The 27,316-nt window shown below is 41.9% G+C and overlaps 1 protein-coding gene across 1 annotated transcript in view; it reads right to left on the bottom strand.

The window, feature by feature from the left end:
• The window catches only part of EPC2 (enhancer of polycomb homolog 2), an 89,921-nt gene that overhangs the window by 3,029 nt on the left and 59,576 nt on the right, over nucleotides 1–27,316 (bottom strand). The window contains exons 11-13 of the mRNA XM_019554209.1: nucleotides 7,405–7,541; nucleotides 3,561–3,720; nucleotides 1,658–1,991 (exon numbers count right to left, since the gene is read on the bottom strand). Of these exons, the coding sequence (XP_019409754.1) occupies nucleotides 1,658–1,991; nucleotides 3,561–3,720; nucleotides 7,405–7,541 (631 nt within the window). The remainder of the gene's footprint in view (nucleotides 1–1,657; nucleotides 1,992–3,560; nucleotides 3,721–7,404; nucleotides 7,542–27,316) is intronic.

Raw genomic sequence — 27,316 nt, 5'->3', positions numbered from 1 at the left:
CCACATCCTTCCAGGTCAAAAATGACCCATCCACTACCACCCTCTGGGTGCGGCCCACCAGCCAGTTGGCGACCCATTTGACTGTGTGGGTGTCGACGGCCTTCCAAAAGTCCAGGAAGTCTTTGCATCTAGAACATACACACTTGAATACCTAATGGCAAAAGGAGGGCCAATCTATGTAAGACACTGTGTCACTGTAGCTTATTGTAATGACAACATAGTATCACCAGGCACAAACCATAATGCTGATACTATTGCGCAATGAGCTACTGTGCAGTAGTTGCTGAAAATGGCCGTGTGGTATCAGGACTGCGCAGTAACATCTGTGTAAGCAAGTACTAAATGACTGCCAGGTAACAACTGCGCAGTACACTGCACTCGTAGATGCACCCAGAATGTTTCAGATCATGTTAAATAATTATGCTAAGTGACTTTTTCTAGTTGAGGCATACCATGTAAAAAACAATTTTCCACGAGCATTTTTACTCCCTCATTTGTCCCTGGCCTCCTATAGCTACAATGAAATCACAGTGAATTTCAACCCTCAGAACCCATTTGTACTACCCAGGCAGTATTTCCATATTATATAAAATACATTATTTTATTATTCATAATACATACATGTAGCATAACTCTCTCACATAAAAAACCCCACTACAATGAGAGACCGCAGGACCTGAACCTGTTCAGCCTTCACAAAAGAAGGCTGAGGGAGGACCTGGTGACAGTCTATAGACTCACTAGGGGGGACCAGAAGGGTTTGGGAGAGACCTTGTTTCCCCTAGTGCTCCCTGGCAAAGCAGGGAATAACGGCTACAAATTGTTGGAGAGTAGGTTTAGATTAGACATCCATAAGAACTACTTCACAGTTAGGGCGCCTAGGATCTGGAACCAACTTCCAAGGGAAGTCGTGCTGGCTCCTACCCTGGGGGTCTTTAAGAGGAGGCTTGATGCCTGCCTAGCTGGGATCATTTAAGCCCAGTTATTTCTCCTGCCCTGGCAGGGGGTTGGACTTGAAGATCTACAAGGTCCCTTCTGACCCTACTTCTATGATTCTGTGATTCTCCTTAAGATGACTTCTAAAACAGGATCAGAGTATTATTTTTAGATCATCTGCTCAACACCTTTTTCCATGCCTATGTAATCTGTATGCTAAAACAGCAATTCTACACAGAAACACAGGAAACCAAATCATATTTGAAGGGAGTTTCATCATGGATCAGTGCCAGATTGCACCATCTGAAATGTGCAGATATAGTGTGGGAGACAGCATCTGTACAGTTCTTTGATGAAAGCCAGCAGAAACTGGGAGGATGAGTCAAATCAAAATGGTTACCTGAACTTATTTTAAACATTTATAGTAAAAATAATACTATAATGAAGACATATCCAATATGTTCAATATAGTACATAACTATGTTATTTAGACCCCAATCCTGCAATGGAATCTGCTCAAAAGAACTCCAGCAACTCTTCTGGATCCTACAAGACAATGAGACTCTCTACAGGTCTCTCTCTTTGTATGGTAAGGCTACCCAGAGATCTTGGAAGACATATTTCTGTCTGACTTAATGCTCTGATGAGCCAGGTAAATTTATAGAACCATTCTAACAGTAATAATGCAATTCAAGATATTTTGTTCCAACTACACACACACCTTGCTATGCTGCTGATGGCACTGCTAGGAGTCACCTTTGGCACCCTGTCCATACTGGCAGCAACTGTGGCAAGTTTTAAGGCTGTTGGCGACGGTGCTGAAGTCCTTGTATTGATATGCACATTGACTGGAGAAACAACACTGACATTGTTGAGGTGCACCGCATTAGTCAGGCAAGAATTGTTTATGGGAAGTGTTTGAGGGCTGCTTGTACACAATGCTGGAATTAAGTGGTTTGTGGTAGTGTGGCCAACTGTCCTCACTAGCTGTACAGTTGAAATCCCTGGGCTGGAAGATAAAGCCATGTTGGTGGAGTACAGAGTTCTAGAAGTTCCTGTGAGAAACAGAAGTACATCAATAAACGTTAGGCAATTCAACCAATTATTTAGCCTCAAAAACTAAGTGCCATGTTATAGTTATCTGTAGCAAGGCACCTGGACAGAAAAAGATTTTGTTATCCTGCAAAAAATGTTGGATATGCTTAAAACCTACATGTGTAGGGTCTTGGGCAATTTCCAAGTTTTAGATCATAAACAATAAATAGCATCTTCTCCACTTTTTTTTTCAAATTTCTTGAATATAAGAATCTTTGAAAAGTACGGATTCATTACATTTGTAAGTAGGTATTCGCAAGACTTTTAAAAACGCTGTTTAGTATCTCTGGATCTTGTGGATAGTTTTATCAGAAGGGGCTGGACTACAGTTCCTACACAACAAATTATGAACCAATACTTAAATATCAAAAGTCTAGAGCTTCACTGATAGAGATTTTGGGGGCCAATACTGATAGCCTATTTTTTCCGTGATCGGCCAATACCGATTCGATTTCCGATACAGCTGTGTGCAGCTGGTAAGTCTGTTGGGGAGAAAGGGGAGGGCATATCAATGCCCCCCACAGTGGAGGGGGCAGGCACAGGACGGAGCTGCTCATCTGCAAAGGGGGGGTGGGAGGCAGAGATGACACACAGCTCCTGCCATTGCTCCTGCTGCTCATCCAGAAGGGCAGGTGGGGGCAGGGGGGCATATGCCCCCAGATCTGCCTGGGGGGGCAGTGCAGGCTTCAGGGCCATGCTTGGGGTGGGTGGCGGGAATGCTGAGAGGAGGCTGGGCGGGGGGTTGCAGCCACCCCAAATTTCACTGTAGCCCCCATCCCCCGCCCATAGCCGCTGCCACCTGCCCCTAGCGCAATGCAGTGCAGCCTCCAGCCCCAGCCTGCAGCTGTAGCTCACCCCATGCAGATCTGGGGGCACATGCCCCCCTCTCCCCCGGTGCTCTCCCTGATAAGCAGTGCGCAGTGGCAGGAGGCCTGCACCCCTAGCATCCCCAAACGAGCCATGGCTCTGTCCCATGCCCACTGTGGGGCTGGGCAGCACCTACCCCAGCCCCACTCCCTCCCTCACCACAGGAGGCATTGATCTGGTCCCCCACCCCTCTTCCCTCCCCCAACCCCTTTAACCACAACAGACTTACCAGTTGCAAGCAGCTCTTCATGCTGCCAGGCTGTGCTCCTTGCTGCCTGCATGCTGCAGCTGAGACCGCATATGGGTATTTATCGGCTAAATTATCAGCCACCGCAGGCTAACTTCCAATATAGTTAATTTTCTTTATAATTGGTGCCAATCCAATATTGAACCCAGGTATTGGTGCACCTTTACAAAAGTCTTTCCTGATAACTCTGTTAGAGCCACAGCACGATCCAAATATAACTCTGTTAACTTATTACTGTGTGAAATTTAGATCAGATCATGTCACTGAACAAAATCTGTGCAACTCAAGGAGTAGTATTTAAATTTATCACTGCTGTTGGCATTTATTACTAACCACAATGTATTTTTTAGAAAGCAGAAATTATCTGTTCAATTTTGAGTTCTGCATTAGACCGTTGCTATTAAGAATGCATTACCTGAAGGCTGGACAACACCATTGATATTGTTGTGGCTGGTGTTCTGTTCTTTTGTTACCTCACTGCGACTGGGAGCAGGTGCACTGACCACTGCAGACGCAGCAAAGTGGGCGCTGGCGGAGTCAAGTGTTTTGGACATACAGTCAGAGGTGCTCGAGCCCTATGAGAACAACAACATTGTTTTCATTATCTTCCAAGTACTAGTTGAAGGAAGACATTGATGACAATGACAATGCACAAGTATCAATGAATTAGGGGGATGCATTATCTGAAACAAGTATATTGGTAACATTAAACTTTTAAAAGGTCATGATTGCAGTTCTCTGCATTCCTCCCAACACTGACCCTATCTAGACAGGCAGAAAATTGACATGCTGCAAAACTGAGCCTTCTTCACCTTTAACTGAAGTGGTTCCTCTTAGAATAGTACATTACTTTAATTTGTGCATTTAATAAAGTTTTTTTTCCCTATTTCATAGAGTCTTCGACATCACTTTTACCCACTCACTTCTATATCTACCTTTTCAGGATCCTTGCTGAGATGCTAAAGGGTTTTTTGTATTCTATTTATAAAACACCTTTGCTTCTGGAACGTGCACATATCAGTTTACCTTTTAGTTTGTCTACTGAGGTCTGGAAGGATAATTCTTCTACTAAACCAACCTGCTTTAAACCACAGTAAATAGTAACATGCAATTTTTAGCATCTGTCATCCACCCTTCAAAAATCCATTGCTCTTTCATTTGTGTATGGGTACATATTCAGTACACAATAGCTGGAAAAATGGACTTGCCTGCTAGCTTTTTAAAATTCAGACTTTCAAATCTCACTTGAATCTCATGTTTTACAATCACCATTTCGTGCTTTTACATAAAGCATATCAAATTAAGTTTTCAATCTGAAATTTCTACAGCAAGCTTATGACTAAGTAACTGTCCGCTCAGTACATTTGGTACTACAAAATGTAACACTACAGAGAAGTTCTTGTTTGAAACCAGAACGTTTTCGTAGATCTACTATTTTGTGGTGCTAGAGATGATATGAATGTCTGCATATTCTATTTTTGTGGCATAAGGATGCATATGACGCCACAATTGTAATGCAGGTCCAAGGCCTAATTAAAACAGAAATTGTTCTGGGGGAGGCTAGAGACAACTGGCGCTCAGGTAAAATTGCTCACAGTGATACTGGACATACTAAGTAGAACTTTTCCTAGTAACGTTTAACAGCACTTCTGATTTGCTTGCATATCTTTTCCTGAGTGACAAAAAACACTAAATAAAGTAAGCTTGGCATACGCACATGCTTTGCCCTCAATGGATATTACAATGGGAAAATATGATTCCTCGCAAAAAGAAAGCTGAACACATTTACAAGGTATTTCCCCCCTCAACAGCTCCCAAAGACTCTGGGCGACAGTGATCATGATCTGATTAGATTCACCATCCATCGAAAGGCTCGGAATTCTATCAGAACAGAAATCTAGACTTCAGAAGGGCAGACTTTGCTAAACTCAGGAGTCTAGTTAGAAAGGCCCTTTGCAACCAGCAACTGGACGATTTGGGAGTTCAGGAATGGTGGTGCTTCCTGAAGAAGGCAATTCTCAACATTCACAAAGAGGCCATCCCCATGCAGTGGGTCCCCTACTGAATATGGGGGAGGAGGGGGAAGCCCACAGTTAATTCCCTCAAAAAGACACAGCTTCTAAGTACTTATTCCATATCAGTATTCTTGAAATGAGATGGGAACTCATCATGTGTCCAGAGGCCCAGAGAATACAAGGAAGACAGCAGTCCACATGAAATCAGTCCCAAACAGCTAAGGGTATTCTTAGAATATCTGGATGTTTTCAAGTCTGCTGGTTCAGATGACCAGCATCTGAGAGTCCTGAAAGAACTGGCTGAGCTCGCAACAGTGTCTCTGGTGAGGTTGTTTGAAGAGTTGTGGAACTCAGGAGTGGTGCCGAATGACTGGAAGAAGGCTAACGTGGTACCCATCTTTAAGAAAGGGAAGAGGGATGACCCTGCAAACTAGAGACCAGGTAGTCCAACTCCAGTTCTCGGAAAATTCTTTGAAAAAAAACTGTCAAGAAGGCCATCAACCACAAGCTCATAACTGGCAAGGTATTAAGAAACAACCAGCACAGCTTTGTCAAGGGGAGGTCCTATCTAAGAAACCTAGTGTCCTTTTATGACCAGGCAACTTATCAGCTGGACATGGGATGCGAGGTTGACATCATCTACCTAGACTTCAGCAAAGCCTTTGATACCGTTTCCCATGAGATTCTCTCAATTAAGTCGGAGGGTACTGGTCTAGACAAGTCTACAGTGGAGGTACGTTGGCAACTGGCTCAGAGGCCGATCCCAGAGAGTTGTATTCAATAGCATGGCCTCAACCTGGAGGGCTGTTTCCAGTGGTGTTCCTCAGGGATCAGTGCTTGGACCCATCCTCTTTAACAATGACTTGGATGAAGGAGTGGAAAGTGCAATGATTAAGTGTGCGGATGACACCAAGCTGTGGGGAAATGTGGGCACATCTGAGGACAGGGTAAGGATCCTGGATGACCTTGACAGATTGGTCCTATGGGCTGAACACAATCAGATGAGGTTCAACAGGGACAAGGGCCAGGTCTTTCATCTGGTTAGGAAGAACCTTCACCATAACTTTATGATGGGTGGTGGTCCACCGTCTGACACCACACCTGAAAGGGACCTGGGGGTGACAATCAACCAGAGGATGAACATGAGTCAACACTGTGATGAAGTCGCCAGCAGGGCAAACAGAACTCTGGCATGCATCAGCCAATGTGTTGCCAACAGATCCAGAGAGGTGCTCCTACCCATGTATTCAGTGTTGGTGAGGCTACAGCTGGAGCACTGCATCTAGTTCTGGGCATCGCACTTCAAGAAGGATGTGGGTAAGCTCGAAAGGGTACAGAGAAGGGCCACCCATATGATTAGGGGCCTGCAGGATAGGCCCTATGAGTAGAGACTCTGGGAACTGGGTTTGTTCAGTCTGAGTAAAAAGAAGACTGGGAGGTGACTTGATGGCTGACTACAAGCATGTCAGGGTGAACACCAAGATCTAGGAGAGCAACTTTTCAAAAGACACTCCTTGAGAGGACAAGGACCAATGGGCACAAGCTAGTTGAGGAAAAAATTAAGCTAGACATAAGGAAAAAATTACTTTCTATAAAAAGGTATCTAGAATCTGGAACACACTCCCAGCAGAGGTAGTGCAGTCGCTATTCCATGAGGTGTTCAAAAGGAGGCTGGACAAGCACCTTGCTGAGCTTGTTTGAACTTATTTACCTTCTATTCATGGCAGGGGACCAGACTTAATGATCTTACAGGTGCCTTCCGGTCCTTCTGTTCTATGATTCTAAGACTAAATTCTGCATACTTATTTATACTAAGCAATACTGACTCCAAAAGCCGCCCTCCTGATTTTAATGAAAACAATCATCTACAAGGGGAGTTAGTGCACAGTATGTTAAGGGTGTGAATTTATGAAGCATATTATAAACGTGACAGACTACAGCATCAGTACCCTTTTGAAGCTTATAAATTTGCAGGAAAAATTTCAGCTCCCCACTACCCCAAAGTGGCGTATAAATCTAATAAATAAATAAAATTAGATAGCAACCAGAGATTTGCCAAAGCCATGCTGAGAAATTTAAAGAGAACTTCATCTAAACTATTTAACTACATTTCACAAAATAAACACATCAACAACTGTTATCTTTATCTTATGACAAAAAGCTAACAAGTAAGCAAGCACAAGAAGGGACACACTATGGAGGAGAGTTATCAGCACATAAAACCAATTTTAAAAGGAGGAATACCTGTGCTTTTGGATGCGTTTGTTGCGAGGAATGCTGAGATTGCTGTTTCTGCTGGAGCTGAGCAAGTTGCTGCCTTTGCATTTGAACTAATTGCTGTTGATGTGTCTGAAACTGTTCCTCTGTGATACCCCCTGTAACTGTGGAAGAGAAAAATTATGCCAGTGTTAAAGGTAACTGAAGAAAGCAAATGTTTCTTAAACAAACTTGAAAAACATAGCAGTGTGATGGGGAATAATAAAAAACATACGAAAACAAGATGGAAAAAATAAAAGGCTCTGGATGTCTGCATAGGCCTTAAGAGATCTAAGCCTTGTGAAAGTGAAATTCAGCCGAAACAGATACTGGAGTCCAATTCCTTTTTCAGCTCATTATCAACAAGAACAGCTTCTTACTAGCATTGAAAGCTGCTGTCAATCTCTTTCTTCTCAGTGGCTATGGCTGCCACTCTTGGTAGGCTGAAGTCAAACTTCTGCCTAATACGAGATAAAATTTAACTTCTGTCTTCTACACTGATGAAGAATAGAGAATCCCTATTCCTGGCTTGCAGGAAATAAGGAGAGTTTCCAGATCATGGTGGAAGATAGGTACACCCAATTCACTTCCTTATATATGGGCTACATTTCTACCTTCCTTCTTTTTAAGATACTGGGATTCGCATTATGAAGAATTGAAGTGTATCAGGTAGTTACAAATACTACCAGTACTTCTGTTACGTGACCAGCGCTCCACTCTACAGATAGATTTTTAAGAAGTAAAAGGAGCATCATATAATGTACTCAAGCAGCAAACCACATACTAAGTTTGAAGACCAGGGAACTAGAGAAGGATGACAAAAAACTGGGTTTATAGGTCTAAAACCTAGCATATGTTTACACTTTTTAAAATGAAGGTTCACTGTCATTGCTTATGCTTATTTAACAACTTCAATCCTGCAGCTTTCCAATCTTGCCTGTTTTTTTTCATTCACTCCTATTATTTATTTAAAGATAACACTGAAGTTTGCTCCACACAGCATTTTCTTCAGCTAGATCATATTACGGTACAGCACTTTGAATGGAGTGGGAGACTGTCAAGGTGGTTTAATGAGTTTGCTGACTCGTGAGAACCAGGCATAGGCAAGTGTAAAGGCTTATCAGATTCCCACAAAACTGGACGAGGAGGAAAGCAATATATATTACATGTATAGACGCGAGGCATCCATATAAAAACATGGATACTGAGGTTTATTTTTCTTTGTAGAAATAGCTGCAGATCTATCAATGCTAAAAAGAAAAAAAAAAGAAAAGAAAAAGGAGCAATTGTTATTTTTGTGTCTTACATCCAGCATGTTTTTTACTCCCAACAATATAACTCCTCACATGGAGTTGAGAAATGGCACAGGGCAAACAATGACCGCTCTTGAGGCAGGATACCGATTAAGATTAATGCAGTCTCATATACGGAGACAACAGCTGTTCTAAAGGACTCCACCTTCAGACTTGCTTGTGCCCCGTGGCTGTTCTGAGAGCTGTTACCTGTGAACTCTTCAGCCACAGAAGCAAATAAAGACGGTGTTTCCCTATACCGTTCCCACGGTGGGAAGAGATGCTCTCTCGCAAGTCTTCAAAGAGGAGGCAGACACAGACAACACTTGCACTGGCCAAGGCTTAGCACATTAAAAAATTCCTAACTTCCATTTTAATCAATTCCAATCCTGAAAGTCAAATTATAGCACAAGATGCATTTAGGGAAGAACAGACTGAAAAAGTTCTACTGTATTACAATGACTCAAAACAAGATGCAATGAAAAATTATTAATGCACTTGAGAGAGACCAGATTTCTTGTAACCGACCATAATGATAATAAAACCAGAACATACCATAACGAAGACCAAGGCTTAACATTATACAAACTTTTCACTAAAAAGCCCCACCTAGTACCTGTAGAGGCATGAACTATCTCTTCCATAGTCAATGACCATGTCAGTAGAGGTCAACCTTTTGGCAGGTGTACCAAAGTAAGTCCTGCTCCCTCTCTGAGTGCCACTCCAGTCCTTTTTTCCCTCTCCCACTACCAGATCCATTGCTCTGCTCTCTCCTCCTTGGGCTATCTGCCACTGTTCTCCCTACCTTATCTGTTGCTCTGCTCTCTCTCATCTGCCCATTCTCTTGATCAGCTCTTTCCTCCTTACCCTATCTGCTGCTGGTCTTACTGTTGCCTACCACATCTGATGCATGCCATAGGCATGCAGGCTGGCCACCTGTGTTACATATGAACCTATACCAACAAATATTTTCTACTTTATTCCATGAAGAAGGCAACTGCAATATAAATCAGTTCTGAACTGAAAAGTAATGTTAAACATCTGATCAAATCAAGACACTTTTCTTCAAATAAAATTCACTGGGTTTAATAACCTGAAAACAAACAAACAAACTTATCAAAGCTAACAGTATGTGGGACTCATCATCTGATGTTTAAGGTAAAAATAAAAAAGTATAAATGTGGGCAGAAAATGGAGAAGTATTAAAAGCAGAATGAACTGTTCCCTGACTTTTTCCTTCCCATGCCACACACATTTACAAGTCAAACATAAGCAGCAGCAAGAGGTCATACTCAAGACTGCAGTTGATAGTGTGGAGCTATGCACGAGGCCATGTGGACAGTAGGCACCCATACCTTAACAAGAAACCACACCGATGCAAGATTATGCTGATGTTTGGTCACTTTATAACCATCACAAATAAGCTACCTCCAGTGCATGTTATCCATGATTCATCATTAAGTAACCTAACTAGAAGCTTTATTCCTTCAGTGGATTAAAGTACTGTCAGCAGTTTAAAGCTAAATCTGAATTTTATTCAGCCAGTAGGCAGTAATAAAATGAGTTCTTCTAGAAGCTGATAAAGAAATGATTGTTTTCCCAAAGATTTCACTACCTTGCAGAATTTGATTTTGTCAAATGGTACTGTCGTCTGAAATACCTAGAATCTGCAGGAATAACATCTTCTGCATGAAGAAACACCATACTAACAATAAAATATTGACCATTCTGTGTTCTCAGTATTTGTACTCGCTCATCTGCTACTTACTATACTCCCCGCTGTAAAGAAATTTCATTTTGAGCAAGCACTGGAAGGAGGACTCTAGTAATTAGTCAAGTGAAAGCATACACAGAAACCAGTTTCCAAATATCTTCTCATACTGCTGTGTTATTGAGCAGGCTTCCAACGTGCCAGGTGACTTTTCCACTTAGATACTAGTGACAAGAGCGATCCTTTATTTCTCCACCATAATTTAGTGGGGCCACTTCAGGAAATAGCTGAAACAGGAGTGGAATCGTTCAAGTCTGACTGGTTCTTCTCATTACCCTAATCTCAAAAAAACAATTTTGGATCATGAGACCAGCAGATTTTTCACCAACTTTTTTTTACATGCATATGTCATAGTAGTAAAACCAGAATGACACAGTTCATGTTAAATAATTAAAACCTTAGTAAATTTACTGAAAAAAAATATTTTCTCCATTTCATGTCAAAATACTTTTCAAAATGTGTGCTGTATCGTCTATATTTAAGTGTGCACCTAAAACAAATTCAATTGTTGATCTAAGCATTCATTTTTAGAGCCATTTTCTTCAAGACTGCCATAGCCAATTCAAATATACTATTTATTTTTTTTGATCTGCAAAATCCCCCTATTAGTTTTTACCAACATACATATATGTAAGACTCAAATAAATGCAGTCAAATAATATATATCTGTGGTTGTAATTAGCTTTCGGTGTTACTTGGAACATCACATTTTTATTTGTACACAGTTTATTCCTCTTGAAATGCTTAAGCTTACTCAATTACTGTTGGAAAAAAATCAAGTTTCAGTCAAAAAAGCCTAAATATTAATAAGCCATCTGACAACAATCTTCCGGAATTAACACCGATATAAAGAACAACAAAGCACAGAATTAAAGGAACTTGGACGAGAAAACTATTGTTTTGCACTTCTTTTTTTTGATATGTTCAATACATTTTTAAACAAACTTAAATAGCACACAGAAATTGGTAACACCTATTTAACGTTAACTTATTTCTATCTGGAATGGAATAAATACCGGGGGAAAACAACATAGAGTAAGAGCAGCAATTGTGCTAGGCACTATACAGCTATGCTACTAAGAACAATTCCAGAGCCACAGGTCACAGTCTGGTTCAAAGTGCTGGCCTAAATATTAGTTCTGGAAAGAACTCTTTTCTCTTGCACATTGTTAGAAACATGAAATAATTGTGTGCTCTAAGGTCCACCGAAGACTACAAAATTTGGAATGTTAGTAATGAAATGCAGATTATTTACCATCTCTTTTACAAGGCTAAGTTGTGCTGAGGGGAGCATGCATCATCACATGCCAACTCTTTAGGGCACTTTTCCAAGAACAGGAACATGCGTTTCCCCTTTGTGCCACTGCTAGCTGTGCCAGGCATACTTTTGCATGCACACTGTGGCGCATGGCAAATTGCTCCAGGTGCAGTAGGGGAGGCTGAGGCTGCCTTGCCTGAGGTCCTTCCAAGGCAGCAGCAGTGGCGATCCAGGCACGCAGGGCCTGGCTGGCAGCTGGTATGGCTCTGGCTGGCCAGGCTCTGGTTTCTGGCAGTGCACACTGCAGCCACATTTGCTGCCCCCCTTTTTTCTGCTGAGTTTTTGGGTTTATTTTTTAAGATATCAGGATTTCCCAGCATCTAATTTTGCCACCATGCTGCAAATATCGTCATGTGTACTTTGCAGCACCTCAAAAGGTTTTGAGGCGCCGCAAACTACGTGTTCCCACTCATGGGGACGTGGTCATAGTGTTTAAATCTGAAGCTTTTTTATATTCTCAGTCTGATCTGTAAAACAGACTTATCTCACAAGTCATCCCAAGAGTATGTGCCTTTGTTAGCCTCACCGAAGCTCAAATTGAACAATCTTGGAAGACATTAAAAGTCTTATCACAAGGTAGAACTAGTCTTTGCAGATCATGACTGAAATATTATAAAAAGGAAATGAAACTTTTTTCAGTTTATACTTCATATTGTACAAGTGTTATTAGTTGGGGATTTTATTCTTTAGTGCTTCTCTGTTTCAGGATTTTTTACATCTCCTACTACTGCAGTATTTACGTGCAAATATAAATAACGTAATTATAGCAGGGTTCATAGTGAAATCAATGGCATTTTTTGCCCGTTTCCTTTTTAACAGTAACCGTATAATCACAGAAAAACAAGGCTGGAAGGGATCTAAAAAAAACTCATTTAGTCTAACTCCTGTTCATCCACGACTAATCATTCAAAAATATGTTTGTTTACCTTGCTCTTAAAAATTTCCACTAGGTAACTAGTTCCAAAACTTACCCACCCTCTTAACACGAAAGTTTTTTCCTAATAATCAACCTAAGTTTCCCTTGCTGCGACTAAAGACCATTGTACCTTGTCCTGTCCCTTGTGGCCACAGGGAGTAGTTTATCACTATTCTCTTTATTATACTTACTCTTAAAAGTGCCTTGAAAGTCAGCAGGATTTTCATTAATTTAAATGTCTCTACAGCATTATCCCTCAACTGAGAATGCTCATCTCTGAGACCCCTTCTACACATTACATATATTACACAGTTACCTGGTTATCTGTGCAATCAATTTAGAAATTAATCATCATGCCATAAAAAGGTCTAAACAGCTATAAAGTTACAGCTGGAAAATTTGTAATAACTTTATAGCTGGTTTCTACCCAGCTTTAATTTGAACTGACAGGACTGCCAGCTACAGGGGTGCATCATGTGGCACTGTAGCTGGGAGTCCCATCAGCTGACGCAACTCCCAGCAATGGCAGCGCCCCATGGGGGCCCCCTGTGGGGCACTGCTATGGCTAGGAGCCTGGGATTGCAAATCAAGGGCTCCCCTTGCACCAGCATTAAGGCATGATAGGATCTGATGCCGGATCCTGCAATCACACCTCCTGCCATGCACCTGTCATGGCAGGAGACACAACTGTGTGGATTGTGCATCAGATCCTATCATGCGTTTACCTGAATGTCTTGAGGGACCCTGATTCCCATATATTTAATTAGAAGCACTGTCCTGAAAGGAAAACATTTATCTTGGTGGGCTATGGAGAACAAGATTATCACAAACATAAAGTATGGGAACTGTTGAGAGCAGAACCCTAATCCACTGAGGATCTTAAAAAGTAGGCCCATATCCTGATCTGCCAATAGAAGTGGAGAGAGAACCAAAGGCATTTTGCTCACTGTGGCCTGACCCGTTGATCAGGTGGGATTCTGTAGTAAGTATAAAACCTTACATTGCTTCTATTTTCAGTCCCATGGTAAAAAACTTGCAGTAGCCCAGCCTAGAAATTAAGGTATTGACTAGCTGTTCCAGTGTGCATTAGTCCATCTAAAACACATAGACATAATCTTATTGCCATCTTCCTATTTCAATCATTTACTGCAATTGTCTGTTACATGGTGTATAGAATCACAGGAAATTAGGGTTGGAAGAGACCTCAGGTCATCTAGACCATAGTTTCTCAACCTGTGGTACGCTTACCCTTAGGGGTACATGACAGGCAGGGGGTACGCAGGTACCCCAACTCTCAACCCTCTTTTCTTCTCTCTCTCGCCCCTTCCACCTCACAAAACTATGGCAAAAAATTTGGTGCACTGTGCATTGCACGGTGCTTTAAATTCCCCAGGCATGTCACTCTTTGTACACCACTGGGTTCAGCCCTGCTAACTTTGGTCAACATCACCTCTAGCCCAGGTATATACTTAAGTTGTGCACCCCTGGTGTAAAAGGTGGCAACCCTACCCACGCCAGATCAGACATCTGTCGTCTCATGGCCTTATATACACAGCCCTTCTAACACATGGCACAGCACCCAGTAGTCTGAAAATATAAAATCCCCTGGAAAATTGAGTATTGGGGTACTTATTAAATTTTTCAGAAGTTAGGGGGTACTTGCTACTTAAAAGGTTGAGAAACACTGATCTAGACCAATTCCCTGCTTAAAGCAGGACCATCCCCAACTACATCATCCCAGTCAAGGCTTCGTCTAGCCAGGTCTTAAAAACCTCCAAGGATGGAGGTCCTGAATTGGACCAAGACCTCTTTAGGGCAAAAAGAGTCTTTCAAAATGGCCCGGTACAGCACCTTGCACAATAAAACCTTAAGCCTGATGCTAATGTAATAACAATGTTGATAGTAATGGCAAAGAATAGCAAAGTTTCTCAGCAAACCAGAGATTTTTTTGCCAGCAAATCAGCTTGATTAGCTGGGCATAGAGAGGAGCCAAAAAGAGACCATGAAAGTTGGCCCTTAGATCAAAATGGCAGATGGGTTCATTAAAAATGTCTTTTCTGATTCTTCAAAATGACTCCCATTTTCAGTTAGTATAATACGGCCAAAAGAGCAATGCAATTTGAACCAGCTCCTCTTTATTCACATATTGATCTGATATACTCTTCCACAAGCACTAAATTCAGACATTTAATTCACTTATTATCAAATTTCTTGTGACAGATACTCCTTCCTGTGTGCAGTGTACCTAAAATATCTGAAGCACTACCATGAAGTAACTCTTGCTTTATTTGCATTATTATTAATAAAGTTAGTGAGAAAATGAAGCAGGGGTCATTTAAAATGTTTCTCGTGCACTGAAGACTGTAGCATGCAACCTTAAAAGTTAATTTTCCAGTTAATGGAACCTTTTTTTCCAAAAATGGCTCTCCGCAGGAACTTCACAGGTTGTTCTATTATGCTCTTTAGAGGCAGCTTTCTGGTGACTTGTTTGCAAATTTAACTCAAATAAAACTCATATGATTTGGCTGACAATTAATTCTCAAGTAGAGCCACTCCAGCAAATACACATCCCTTGTACACAGTATTAATAATTATGCTGCTTTATTTCTTAAATGCTATGTTGATATTTCTTTTATAAATCTAAAAACAAACAAACAAACAAACACTGGTTTCTATACTTCACATGCTACCCAATGAAAAACAATTTTCTTTTTAAAGACTAGATACAACAGCTCATTCTCATTTTAAATTCAGCAACCATCCCCACACAAATGAAACCAGTGCTACATAAAACATTTCTACATATTAAAAATTAACTGGGACTGCATAGAACAGGGGTGGAGTCAGCATCACTTCCTCTCCTCCTGCTGCTAATACCAGTTCAGCAGTGGCTGACAGGGTTAAACCTGTAGTTGTGTTAGCTCTGAGCACAGCCTGTGCTGTGTGGTAGTCAGTTTCCTTGTTTAATACATGCACCGCAGTTTTGGATGACTAATTTTTGGGGGGAAGGCATGTTAGGTACGTGAATAAATATGGTATCTATTTTATTTCATAAAACTCAGTTAGTTTCTCTCAGAAATTGGGAGGTGCTGCCATTACCACTCTTGAGGGCATTCGAAACCTCACTGCTCAAATACCTCAGTCAAAAACGTTCATAGCCTTTTTCCATACACTGTTTTTTGTGCCAACACTACCTTTCAGTTTAACAAGCTCTGCTTCCTCCCTCAGTTTAGCTTGAGAAAGGCCAAAAGAGGGTGATAAACAAGCCAAGTTCCTTTAGTATCCTGTCTTATGGTAGATTCCTCCCTTTTCCTGAGCATCCTAGCAACCTTTTTCAAATCCAGTTTGAATGCATCTTTCTTGAATATGGCAGGCCAAAACTGTAAGCAGTTAAACCAAATTAGGTACTATCAGAGCACCTTGTACAATGGGATCTATATTGCTATAGAAAAATCTCAACTGATACATCCTAAGATTGCTACTAAATTTGGGTCCTTCTCATTGTTTCCAACTGAGAAACTCCCAGCATACGGCAGAGATTTTTGTTATTAGTTCCCAAATGCACGACCTTCCACTTTGTACTATTAGATTTTATGCCTTCTCCATTATTCCAATCCTCAAGGACATCTAATTTTTTCTCTTCAATATCCCACTCCTCCTTTATATTATGATGCTTCCTAATGCTGTCTCATCAGCAAATTATATCAGCACATGCCTGCTTTTTGTACCAAGGTTATTAATCATGACTGGTCCCAAAACTGATCACTGAGAAACTCTACCTATTAAACAACCTCTAGCTTGATACTTCTCTATTCAACACTACACACTGACATTGTTCTTTAGGCCCCCAGTTCTTTAGCCATCTTACAATTCCTCTACCGCTACTCATTCACTAATGATTTCCCTTTGTGACTTTATATCACATCCCTTACCCAAAGTCCAGGTGATTAGAAACTATAGCTTTTCTACTGTTTAGGAAAGGGGAAAAAAAGATCATACTAAAGAAAGTCATCGAGTCACTCTGGTACAATCAATCAGTGCTTGGTAAATCCATGGTGCAATTTAAATTTATTTTTTGTTTACTTGCATGTCCAATTATTCTTTCCTTCAAAAATCTCTTCTAAATTGCAAGCTATTGAAGTCAAAGTAATTGTCATGTATCTACCTAAATCATTTTTCCTTCTTAAAAATGATCCACTCTCTAAGCACATTGTACCACATCCAACTTATTAAAAACACTTGCTACTGAGGCTGTGATATCAGGCAGCAGTTCATTCCCCAATGTGTGTGAATTACGCACAAAGTTTTGCCTCCAATTCAGATGGAGTAATCTCCATTCCAATATCCTAACTCTGTATCTGCCCTGCCTGCCCCCCCAACAACCAACATCAGAATCCTTACTGGAAACTGATGTAAAAATATTCATTTGATTTTTGGTCCACATCTACACCCTTTAGTTTCTACACCACTCTAACTATGCAGCACCTTCACCACTTCTTCACTTGTTTTTCTGTAGACGTTTAAAGATTTTTTTTTGAATTTACTCTGAAAAGTCTCAATGCAACATTGTAACTGTAGGTGTACAAGACAGACCACCAAACTAGGGAGAGGAGCTTGATCTGGAGTACTTCTCAAGAACTGGCAGAGGCTGCATGCACACGGGACATGGTTGTCATGGGTGACTTCAATTACTCAGACTTCTCTTAGGAGGAACACTCAGCTAAATCGGATCAGTCACGTTGCTTCCTGAGCTGTATTGAAGAGCTCTACCTGACTCAGGAAGTACACAGGCCAACCAGAGGTAACGCTCTCCTAGACTTGGTCTTGGCCAAAGGAGATGATCTGGTGAGTGACTTGATTAGAGAGCAGCCTGGGCAACAGTGAGCACAAAACCATCACGTTCAATATGCGTTGCAAGGCAGGAAAGTCAGCTAGCAGGGCTGAAACTTTGGACTTCAAAAATGCAAATTTCAGCAGGCTCAGGGCAACAGTAGGGAAAGTGCTGTGGGACCAGGGACTGAACATAAATGGAGTGCATGAAAAGTGTTCATTCCTCAAGGATACGATCCTCAACACCCAAAAGAAGTCCATTCCCATGTGGAGGAAAGGTAGCAGAAGGGCTGGTAAGCCCTTAATAGGGATATCATGGTCCTCTTGAAAACGGAGGCAGCATACAAACAATGGAAGCTTGGGACAGCCCCCAAGGAGGACTATACAACAACGGCCTGCACTTGTAGGAAGCAGATTAGTAAGGCTAAGGCAAAGACGGAATTTAAACTAGCTACAGACATCAAGGACAATAAGAAGTTCTTCTTTAGCCATGTAAGGAACAGAAAGAAAACAAATGGAAGCGTGGCACCACTGCTTAACTTGGGACAGCTGGTTACCAACATGTAGGAGAAAACTGAACTCCTGAATGACTGCTTTGCACCAGACTAGGGGGAAAATCATACTAGATGAGGTTCAGAATGGGCATGGTGGGAAAGCCCGCCTTCCTACTGTTGACATTCAGCTGGTGTATGATCAGTTAGGAATGTTAAGACATTTATAAGTCAGCAGGGCCGGATGAATCTCATCCAAGAGTGCTGAAGGAGCCAGCCAAAGTCATTGCAGGACCTCTAGCAAAACTCTTTCAAAACTCATGGCGCTCAGGGTAGGTCCCTGAAGACTGGAAGAGGGCCAATGTTGTAGCCATCTTCAAGAAGCAGAGGAGAGAGGACCCAGGCAACTATAGACCAATTAGCCTAACTTCTATCCCAGGGAAAATTTATCAAGGAGTCCATGTGCAATACGCTTGCAGAAGGTAGGATTCTGAATGACAGCCAGCATGGCTTCATCGCAGGCAGGTTCTGTCTTACCAATCTCATCTTCTATGGCCAGGTAACACACCAACTGGATATGAGAGAGGAGGTTTACACTGTATACCTAGACTTCCAAAAGACCTTTGATCTGGTATCCCATCATGTTCTCAGGGGAAAACTGAAGGATTGTGGGCTTAACAGCTCAACAGTCAGGTGGGCTGAAAGTTGGCTGCAGGGTAGGACTCATTTCTAATGAACAGATCTGTGTTGTGCTGGCAAGAAGTGACTAGCGGTGTCCCTCAGGGGCTTGGTCCAGTGCTTTCCAATATCTTTATCAATGATTTGGATGTTCAGGTGAAGAACTCACTGGTCAAATTCACGGATGACACCAAGTTATGAGGAAGTGTGGTCACACTTGAAGATAGGCTGCAGATACAGGCAGACCTAGACAGACTGGCAAGTTGGGCAGATCAGAACCAGATGAAGTTCAGCATTGAGAAGTGTAAACTGCTCCATCTGGGGACAAATAACCCCCAACATACTTACAGGCTTGGTAGCACCAAATTGACTAGTACTACAACTGAAAGGGACCTAGGGGTAATAGACCACAGTATGAATATTAGCCGTCAGTGTGATGCTGTAGCCAGCAGGGCAACAATACCCTGGCATGCATCAACCGATGCATCTTAAGCTAAAGCAGAAGAATCACTTCCTTGGTTTTCTCAGCATTGGTGAGACCACAGCTGGAGTACTGCATCCAGTTCTGGGTACCGCACTTCAGCAATGACGTAGAAAAGCTTGAGTCCAGAGAAGGGCCACTCATACAAATCAGAGACTTGCAGGTCAAGCCATACGAGGAAAGGCTGAGGGATTTGGGTCTCTTCAGCCTAAAAAAGAGAAAGCTGAGACAGGACTTAGTAGCAGCTTACTGCTACCACTAGGGAAGTACATCAAGGGCTTGGCAAACAACTGTTCACCAGGTCACCGTTGAGGCAAACAGGAGTAATGGCCACAAGCTCCTGGAAGACCGTTTCAGGCTTAACGCTAGAAAAAAAACTCTCTCTCACAGTTAGGGTATCCAGATTGTGGAACAGACTCCCTCCAGAGGTGGTGCAATCACCTACCCTGGGAAGCTTCAAGAGGAATCTGGACAGTCACCTTGCTGGGGTCACCTGACCCCAGCTGTCTTTCCTGCCTAGTGCAGGGGGGCTAAACCCAATGATCTTACAAGGTCTGTTCCAGTTGCTTACAGTCTATGAATCTATGAACATGTTCAGTCTATTGTTCCCTTTTGGATATCCAACGGCATACATATTTTTGCTGACTAATCTTTTTTCCATTCTTTTTAGGCCAGGGGCAGGCAATTATTTCAGCTGCAGGGCCACTTAATGTGATTTGGTGGGCTTTTGATGGCAGCATGGGTAATCCTACCCCCTGGTCACCATCTTAGGACCAAAAATCCTGTCCCTAACCCCTGACCTTTGTCACTGAAAGTCCCCACCCCTTGCCTTCTGGAAATACTCCTTTTGGGAGGAGGGGGTTGCCATCTTAGAACCAGAAAAAGCAAATCACACACTAGAAGTCAGATGCCTACTATAACAAATTTTAATCTCATTACAAAAAATAATTTTGTTCGGATTTGTGTTTGCATAGTGTATATAGAGGTGACTGCATAACAACTCAAAAATAAATTCTTAGTCTTGTATATTGTGTGGGGAGGGTGTGGTTAGGTATGTGTGTGGTGGGGTGTGTATGGGGGTTTGTGCGTGTATGGTGGGGTGTGGGATTTGTGCATGTATGATGTGTATGGGGGTTTGTGTGTGTATATGGTGGGGTGTGGGGATATGTGGCTATGTGATGGGGAGCATATATGTGGGGGTTGTGGGGGCAGGGTGTGGTGTTTGTGGGCAGTGAGGGAGGGTGCGGGGATGTGGGGGACCCCCCCCACTTTTCCCCCATGGCACACAGCCCTACAAGTGGCGGCAGCAGCAGCAGCAGCAGCAGCAGCAGCAAGAGGCACTTGGAGTGCTGGTGCCAGGCACAGGAGCTGCCCAGCACTGCACTTTGTGGTAAGGAGCACAGCCCCCCAGGCAACCCATCACCAGGGCTCCAACCAAGCACATGCAGCTTCCATATTCGCATACAACCAGGGAGAAGTTTCATGTGCTGGAGCTGGCTGCCTGCACTGCTCCCTGTTGCGTAGGTCTTGGAATTCCACCAGAAGTGGAGGGGAGCCCTTGTGCATGGACCTTCCCCACAGTGGTGTGTAAGTGAGGAAGGTGTGCATGCGTGGTACGGAGCCCTGGCAATAGAGGTAGCCCAGTGGGGCTGTGCTCATGATCACAATGTGCAGCACTGGCCAGAGCCATGGGCTGCCAGGTGGCAGAGCTTCCACCAGGCACAAGTGCCCCAAGCACCATTACCTGCTGCTGCTGCATTGCCCCTGGCAGGGCTGTGCACCATGGGGGGGAGAGTATTTGGAGTGTCCCCACACCATTTTTCACATTTACATCTCGCTCACCCAGAGCTCTGCGCTGCTCCCCTGGGTGTAGGCTCTGCATTGCTGCCAGCCCCAGCTCCCCCCACCCCACACTGCCCCACCACTTCCTCACCTGCTGCCCTTAGCAAGCAAGACACTGAGGAAGCCAAGCAGGTCCCCTGGCAGCTGCAGCCCCGCCCAGAAGCTGCCGCTGGCCGGGCCAGGCCAGGCCCTTCCACCCACAAGGGTGGAAGTGAGGCGCAATAGGGTACATTGGCAGGGGGTGTATATATGTGGGTGCCTCACTCCCACCCTTCTGGGCAGAAGGGCTGGGGAGGGTGAGAGGGTTACAATTAGTTGATGGGTGCCACAGCCTGGATGACAGTGCCTGGTGGGCCAGATTTGGCCTGTAGGCTGTATTTTGCCTGCTCATTTTAGGCTCTCTGACTCTTCTTTATAAACTTGCTCCAAGCACTTATTCATGCAGTTTGGCTGTGTCCCCCTCCCCCCTTTTTTTCATTGAAGTTTTTCCCCTCTTGCTTTGACTACAGATTCCACAATGTACGCATCTTTGATTTGAAGAAAGTCCAGTCTCCAGTCTCTAAGCTCCTCACTGTAGCTGATTTCAATAACTAAGTCCCAGTTTATCACGAGTTTACCCTTTTGATATCAAGATTCTTTTATCCAAAACAGATACTGAGAAGTTATGTAGTCCAAATCCATTGCTCAGGAAAGGAGCATCTGTCTAAACCACCCTAGACAAAAGTATGTCTAACCTGTAATTGTATAACATGTAATTCCACAGCTTCTTGATGATCCGTTCCAATGCTCAACTGCCTTCAGAATAGAATTTTTTTTGTAATATCTACCCCAAATCTTTCTTGTTGCAACATAAGCCCATTATTTCTTGTCCTGTCCTCTGTGAACACAAAGAACAAATTGACGAGCAATTTGAACAATCCTCTTTTGATATTTTACATATGCTTTCTGATCCCAGCCCCCAACTTTTTTTCTAGCTTAAAGAATCCAAACTCTTCTCACCTTTCCGTTACATCCTCATAAATAACATTTTAGCAACAATTTTACATTGTTGACTCACATTCAGCTTGAGATCCATTATAACCCCAGATTTATTTTTATAATGCTGCAGTCATTTTCCACTTTACATTTGTGCATTCAATTGTTCCTTAGGAGCAGTACTTTGTCCTTATTTCAAACAACTGAATGAAGATAAAAAAAAATAGTAATGGACCTACAACAGGCTCTTGCAAGTACCCACTTGATGCCACCTCTTGCTCTGATATTGAGCTGCTGATGGAACTCTACTCTTTGGAACATGCTTAATTCAACCATTTATGCACCCACCTTATAGTAGTTTCATCTAGAGCATATTTCCTTAGCTTACATATTAGAAGATCATGGCAGACAATATCAAAAGCCTTAGTAAAGTCGAGGCATATCACATCCACTGCTTCCCCCTATCCACAAGGCCTGTTACCCTGTCACAGAAGTAAATTAGGCTGGTTAGAAATTATGTGCCTTGACAAATCCATGTTGGCTCTTACTTATCAACTTGTTAACCTCTAGGTACTTATAAAGGAATTGTTTTACAATATGCTCGAGGATCTTTCAATGTGTCAAAGTTGTACTGAATAGTGCCCAACTCTCTGCCCCCCCCCCCCCCCCCCACACTTTTTTAGGATGTATACTACATTTGTCCTTTTCCAGTCTTCTGTGACCTTACCTAACCGTCAGGAGTTATCAAAGATAATAACTAATGGTTCTACATCAACCAATTCCTTGAGTATCTGAGAATGAATCTTACCAGGCAGCTGCTTTAAAAACATGCATCTCATCTAAGATATTTGTTTTTTTTCCCCCTGCTCTTGGCACAGTGCCTACCCTTTTCCTTCCCCATTTTCCTTAACACTAATTACATTCATCATCTGACAAATGACCTTTTGTGAAAAGGTAAGTAAAAAAGCATTGATATCAATATCCCAGTCACCTAAATTATCTGAACATGTCTCAGTTATCTCAATTAGATCATAATTTTGTGTGCATACTACTGCTTCCAGTTTATTTCCCACACTTTTTAAATTAGAAATGAGCATCCAAGATGACTAGGAAATTGACCCACTAATCTCCTCCTTCTGACCTTAAGATTTCCCAAGGGTATATTTTTATTTATCCTTACATTTAATTTAAATTACCTCAAATATGATCCAAAACATCCTCATTATTTTCAAACCAAATCTAAAATGGCATTGCCTTCTGTTGGCTCAGTGATTATTTGATGAAGAAAGCTCAGATGGTTCAGAATATGTGGGCCCTACTAACATTAGTACCCTTTTTTTCCCCCTAGTCAATACCTAGGAAGTTAAAGCCCTGATGGTATAGTAAAGTCCCTGTTATCCAGCATGAGTGGGGAATGCTAGGTGCTGGTTATGTAAAAATTCCGGTTATCCGAGGCAGATAATGGGAAGCTGGGAGAGGGGAGCAGCATGGGGAGCAGTGGCAGCACAGGGTGGTAGGTGGTAGTGTAGTGAAAATAGCCTCCTGTACTTTAACAGTTAAAGGTTACAGCAACGTCAAGTCAGCAGTTAAGGATTACCAAATACTAGATCATGCTTCACCTCAATAGCTGAAGACTGCAAGCAATGACCCCTCCCCCCGAAGACTGCAGACCACAAAACCAGAAGATCACGTCCTACCAATCCCCGCCTGCCAACAGGACAAGGAGGATGACCTTCGCATCTGACTCAGTGGAATCCATAGGCTTGTATGGACAGTTATCACTATAAAGAGTGAACACAAACACAAGGCTTTGGGTCTTTTCCACCTGCAAGGAGGAGTTTTAGGTGTGTCCAACAAGACCTGATTCCATCCCTTGTGGTCAGTCCGGCTGGCCACCAGACTGACTTGAGCAACTTTAGAACTTGGTAACACCTTAACCTTTGCAAGACTGTATGCATGTGTGCTTGTTTTTTTTGTATGAATGAATGAACATACATGGGAATGAGTGAAGCAGATAACCTTACTGTTCTTTGTTCTTCTTACATTTCATGTTCCAATAAATGTGGTGTTGTGCCTTATCCTCTGATAAGATTCCTGCTCGTTTTTGACACTCTATGCCCTGTGCGCACAACAGTGGCGATAGCCACCGCATGCGATCCTTCTTCCCCCACGTCCAGTTAATAAGAGTATTCCAGCTTGCAGAATGCCAGACAACACGGGTTTTACTGTATTTCTCTCTCCAATAGCATTATTGAGATGTCTACCCTCATCCAAGTCATATTCTCTACAGGTTAACAGCAGACCCTTGGCACTATTAGTAAGCCTTCTTTTACCAATGTCCCCTAAAGTGTTTTTAACCCAAACATTGTTTTATCAATGCAATTCTATATCTCCCCGCCTTTAAACAATCTATCACATCTATTAATGTAGAATATTGTCCTAGCACCTTCACCTTTACTTCTATCTATCCCTTTAATACGTGTTTTAGCCATGACTGGTATTTCAACATGTTTCTCTTATCCCCGTAACACCATGATCAGTAATTCAAGTTTTTCCATTTTGTTGACCAGATTTTTGGCATTAGCATACGAACAGGGCTGGGGGCTGGACTCGAAGATCTTCCGAGGTCCCTTCCAGCCCTACTGTCTATGAAAACTTTTCAGTAGTTTCTTATCAACCACACTCAAGTTTAGTAACAGTTGCAGTTTTTCCACTAACTGAATCATCTGGGTGTTGTTCTCATCAGTATTTTGTTGCTCCTTGCTGTCCATACATACTTTTATGCATTAATACTTCTTTCCCCATTGCCGTATGCTCATTTATCTCATTTTACTTTTCCTGTATATTAAAACCTGACATGGAAATATTTTAAGTCTCTCCAAAACATCTCCCCTCATTTCTTAGTTTATAGCTCTTATCAGGCAGGACAGCCTTGATCCCAGAAAACTATTTCCTTGGGTACCTAGGTGGGGCCCCATCAAAAAAAGTACTATACCTCCATAAAAGCCTCACAATAGTTCAATGTCTCAAAAACCTTCCATGTCTCAAAATCAATCCCTGAGCCATCTATTAATCTTCATCATTTTATCTTTCTCCCCTTTTCTAAAGACTGGAAGAATTGTTAAACATTATTTGAGCTTCTACTTTTGCAACAGCTTCAGCATGGCAGTTACTTTAATAGTTCCAAGTGGAATCCTGGTGTGTAATCTTTTCCCAACATGAAGGACTAAGAAAGTCAGTAGATCCATTTCCATTTCAAAATGGATCCCTTTTAGCATCCATATCCCTTTCAGTCACTGCAAATGATCTGTTCCAACTTTGTGGATCTGTTCTGGTGACAGGTCTGTCAATTCTTCTAAATAAGGAATCTCCAATCACAGCCTCTTTCTAGTGGGGTTACAAATTTCTATCCTCCTTCTTTCCATTCTGTCTTTTAACTAACAAATGTTTGCATACAATGTGAAAGCTGCAACGTTCTATTTTTCAGAGTAAAAAAAAAAAACAAAAAACAAAAATTAAGGTTCCTACAGCAACTTTAGGTTGCATTGCACATTAGGATCTTCTCTTCATGCAGCATAAGAAAGCAAAAGCAAAGTTTCACAGTCTGTGTCCATTAAATGTTAAGCATTAAATTCAGATTATTTAATAAATAATAAATCTTTTAAAACTGCAAGCTGTCAAAAATGATCCTTTCCAATGAAAAAAAATAAATTTGTTTCATAAAACACTTAGTAAAATAAAGAAAACTTTCAGTTGTAGTTGTTGTACAGATAACTTTTTAGATTAAACACCTAGTCTTGTCTTTGATTCTAAATAGGCAGACCCTTGGCAAACCCATGCAGAGTTAATTGTAGGATAGAGGCCTAAGAAGTTATATCATCTAATTATATCTGTTCTACAATAAGTTATAGAAATGCAAAAAAAAGAAGGAAAACATTTACATTCTTTTCTGTGCTTGGTAATAAAGCTCTTCACTATCCTATAATTACTTAGTATTTGAAGAATTGTGCATCTTTACGTGTGTGCGCATGCACACACACACACATATACACATTACATTCATTAGAAAATAAAAAACCCTAATATCCAAGCAAGCAGCAGTAGGACAGCCGAAGGAAGCTTTACTGTAATTTCTTGGCTTTAGTAGTAAAAAGCAACTTTGGCATTTCAAAATAGCCAAACGTAAGTCTAAAATGGTCCATAAAGATTTAGAAATAATTAACAACCTAAGCGTGATAACAGCTCTTTATCTACGCATAAAGGACACTTCAGTCCAACTATTTTAAACTCAAAACGTAAAAAGTGATGAGTTTTACAAAAAAAATAGGTCTGAAATATCTTGTTAATTGGAGAGAGTCTGTACATGATGTTGAACCTTCACAGGTTATTTGCAGCAAAAATTTGCAGAACACTTTCAAAACAATCATTTAAAGAAATTGGCCTCACTCCTAATTGGCAGTTCTCTATTTTACTTATAACTAATTATCCACATCTGCAAAAACCATATATTTGTAGCCGGCAAAATTTGAATCAAAGACCTTCAGCACTGCCAGACTTCTATCGTAAGTAATTCCATTGGGTAGAAGAACTGGTTCCTGTAGGGAAACCAGGCACCCTTTTTTCAAGTATGCATCATCCCACTGTAGGTAACCAACAAGCAGCATCTTCTCTGAATCCTGTGAATAAGAAGCATCAGCTGCTGTTTCAAAACCCTAGCTTGCCTCTGAAATTACGTAGTTCAAGGTTCAGTCACATGTTTGGAGCTGGTTGACTACAAGCAAAGGTGACAGATACAAGAAAGGCCATCTTGTTTGATGTATTCCCTTCTAACAGTTTGAATAGAAGATCTAGGGATTTCAAGAAAGTCTTATCAAGATTCTTTGCAGAAAAACAGGTACGTAACTTTGTAGGAGGCCCTCAAGGAGTCTGGATACTGTCAGATAAAAGACGACCAAGTGTGACTTTACTATAACATGCCATGCCAATATGGATGGGAGGCAATCCAGCCCATCTCAAGTACAGCATATAGTTGAGCATCTTTGATTCTGAAGCTTCACCTAGGTCCAAATTATCCTGTATTGCTCTTTTAGAGAAGAGACAAGACTCTGTTCTCTGGTAAGAAAACTTTTGTTGCCTAAAAGTTGGTCAAGGCTCCATGAAATCCATCCCCTGAAGTGGCATATGAAATCCCTTGCTGATCATAAGGGGCCACCGCTGGGAGAACAAGGAGATAACATGTTTCAGGGGCCACTTGGGTCTCCTGTTAGAACTTCCTCTCTTTCATATGGCATCAGATACCAACTTCC

The sequence above is a fragment of the Crocodylus porosus genome, unplaced genomic scaffold (genome assembly GCF_001723895.1).
Source record: "Crocodylus porosus isolate Cpor-Errol unplaced genomic scaffold, CroPor_comp1, whole genome shotgun sequence".
In the NCBI taxonomy this organism is placed as follows: Eukaryota; Metazoa; Chordata; order Crocodylia; family Crocodylidae; genus Crocodylus; species Crocodylus porosus.
Note: the sequence above shows the minus strand (reverse complement) of the source record. Positions and strands in the feature narration are given on the sequence as shown.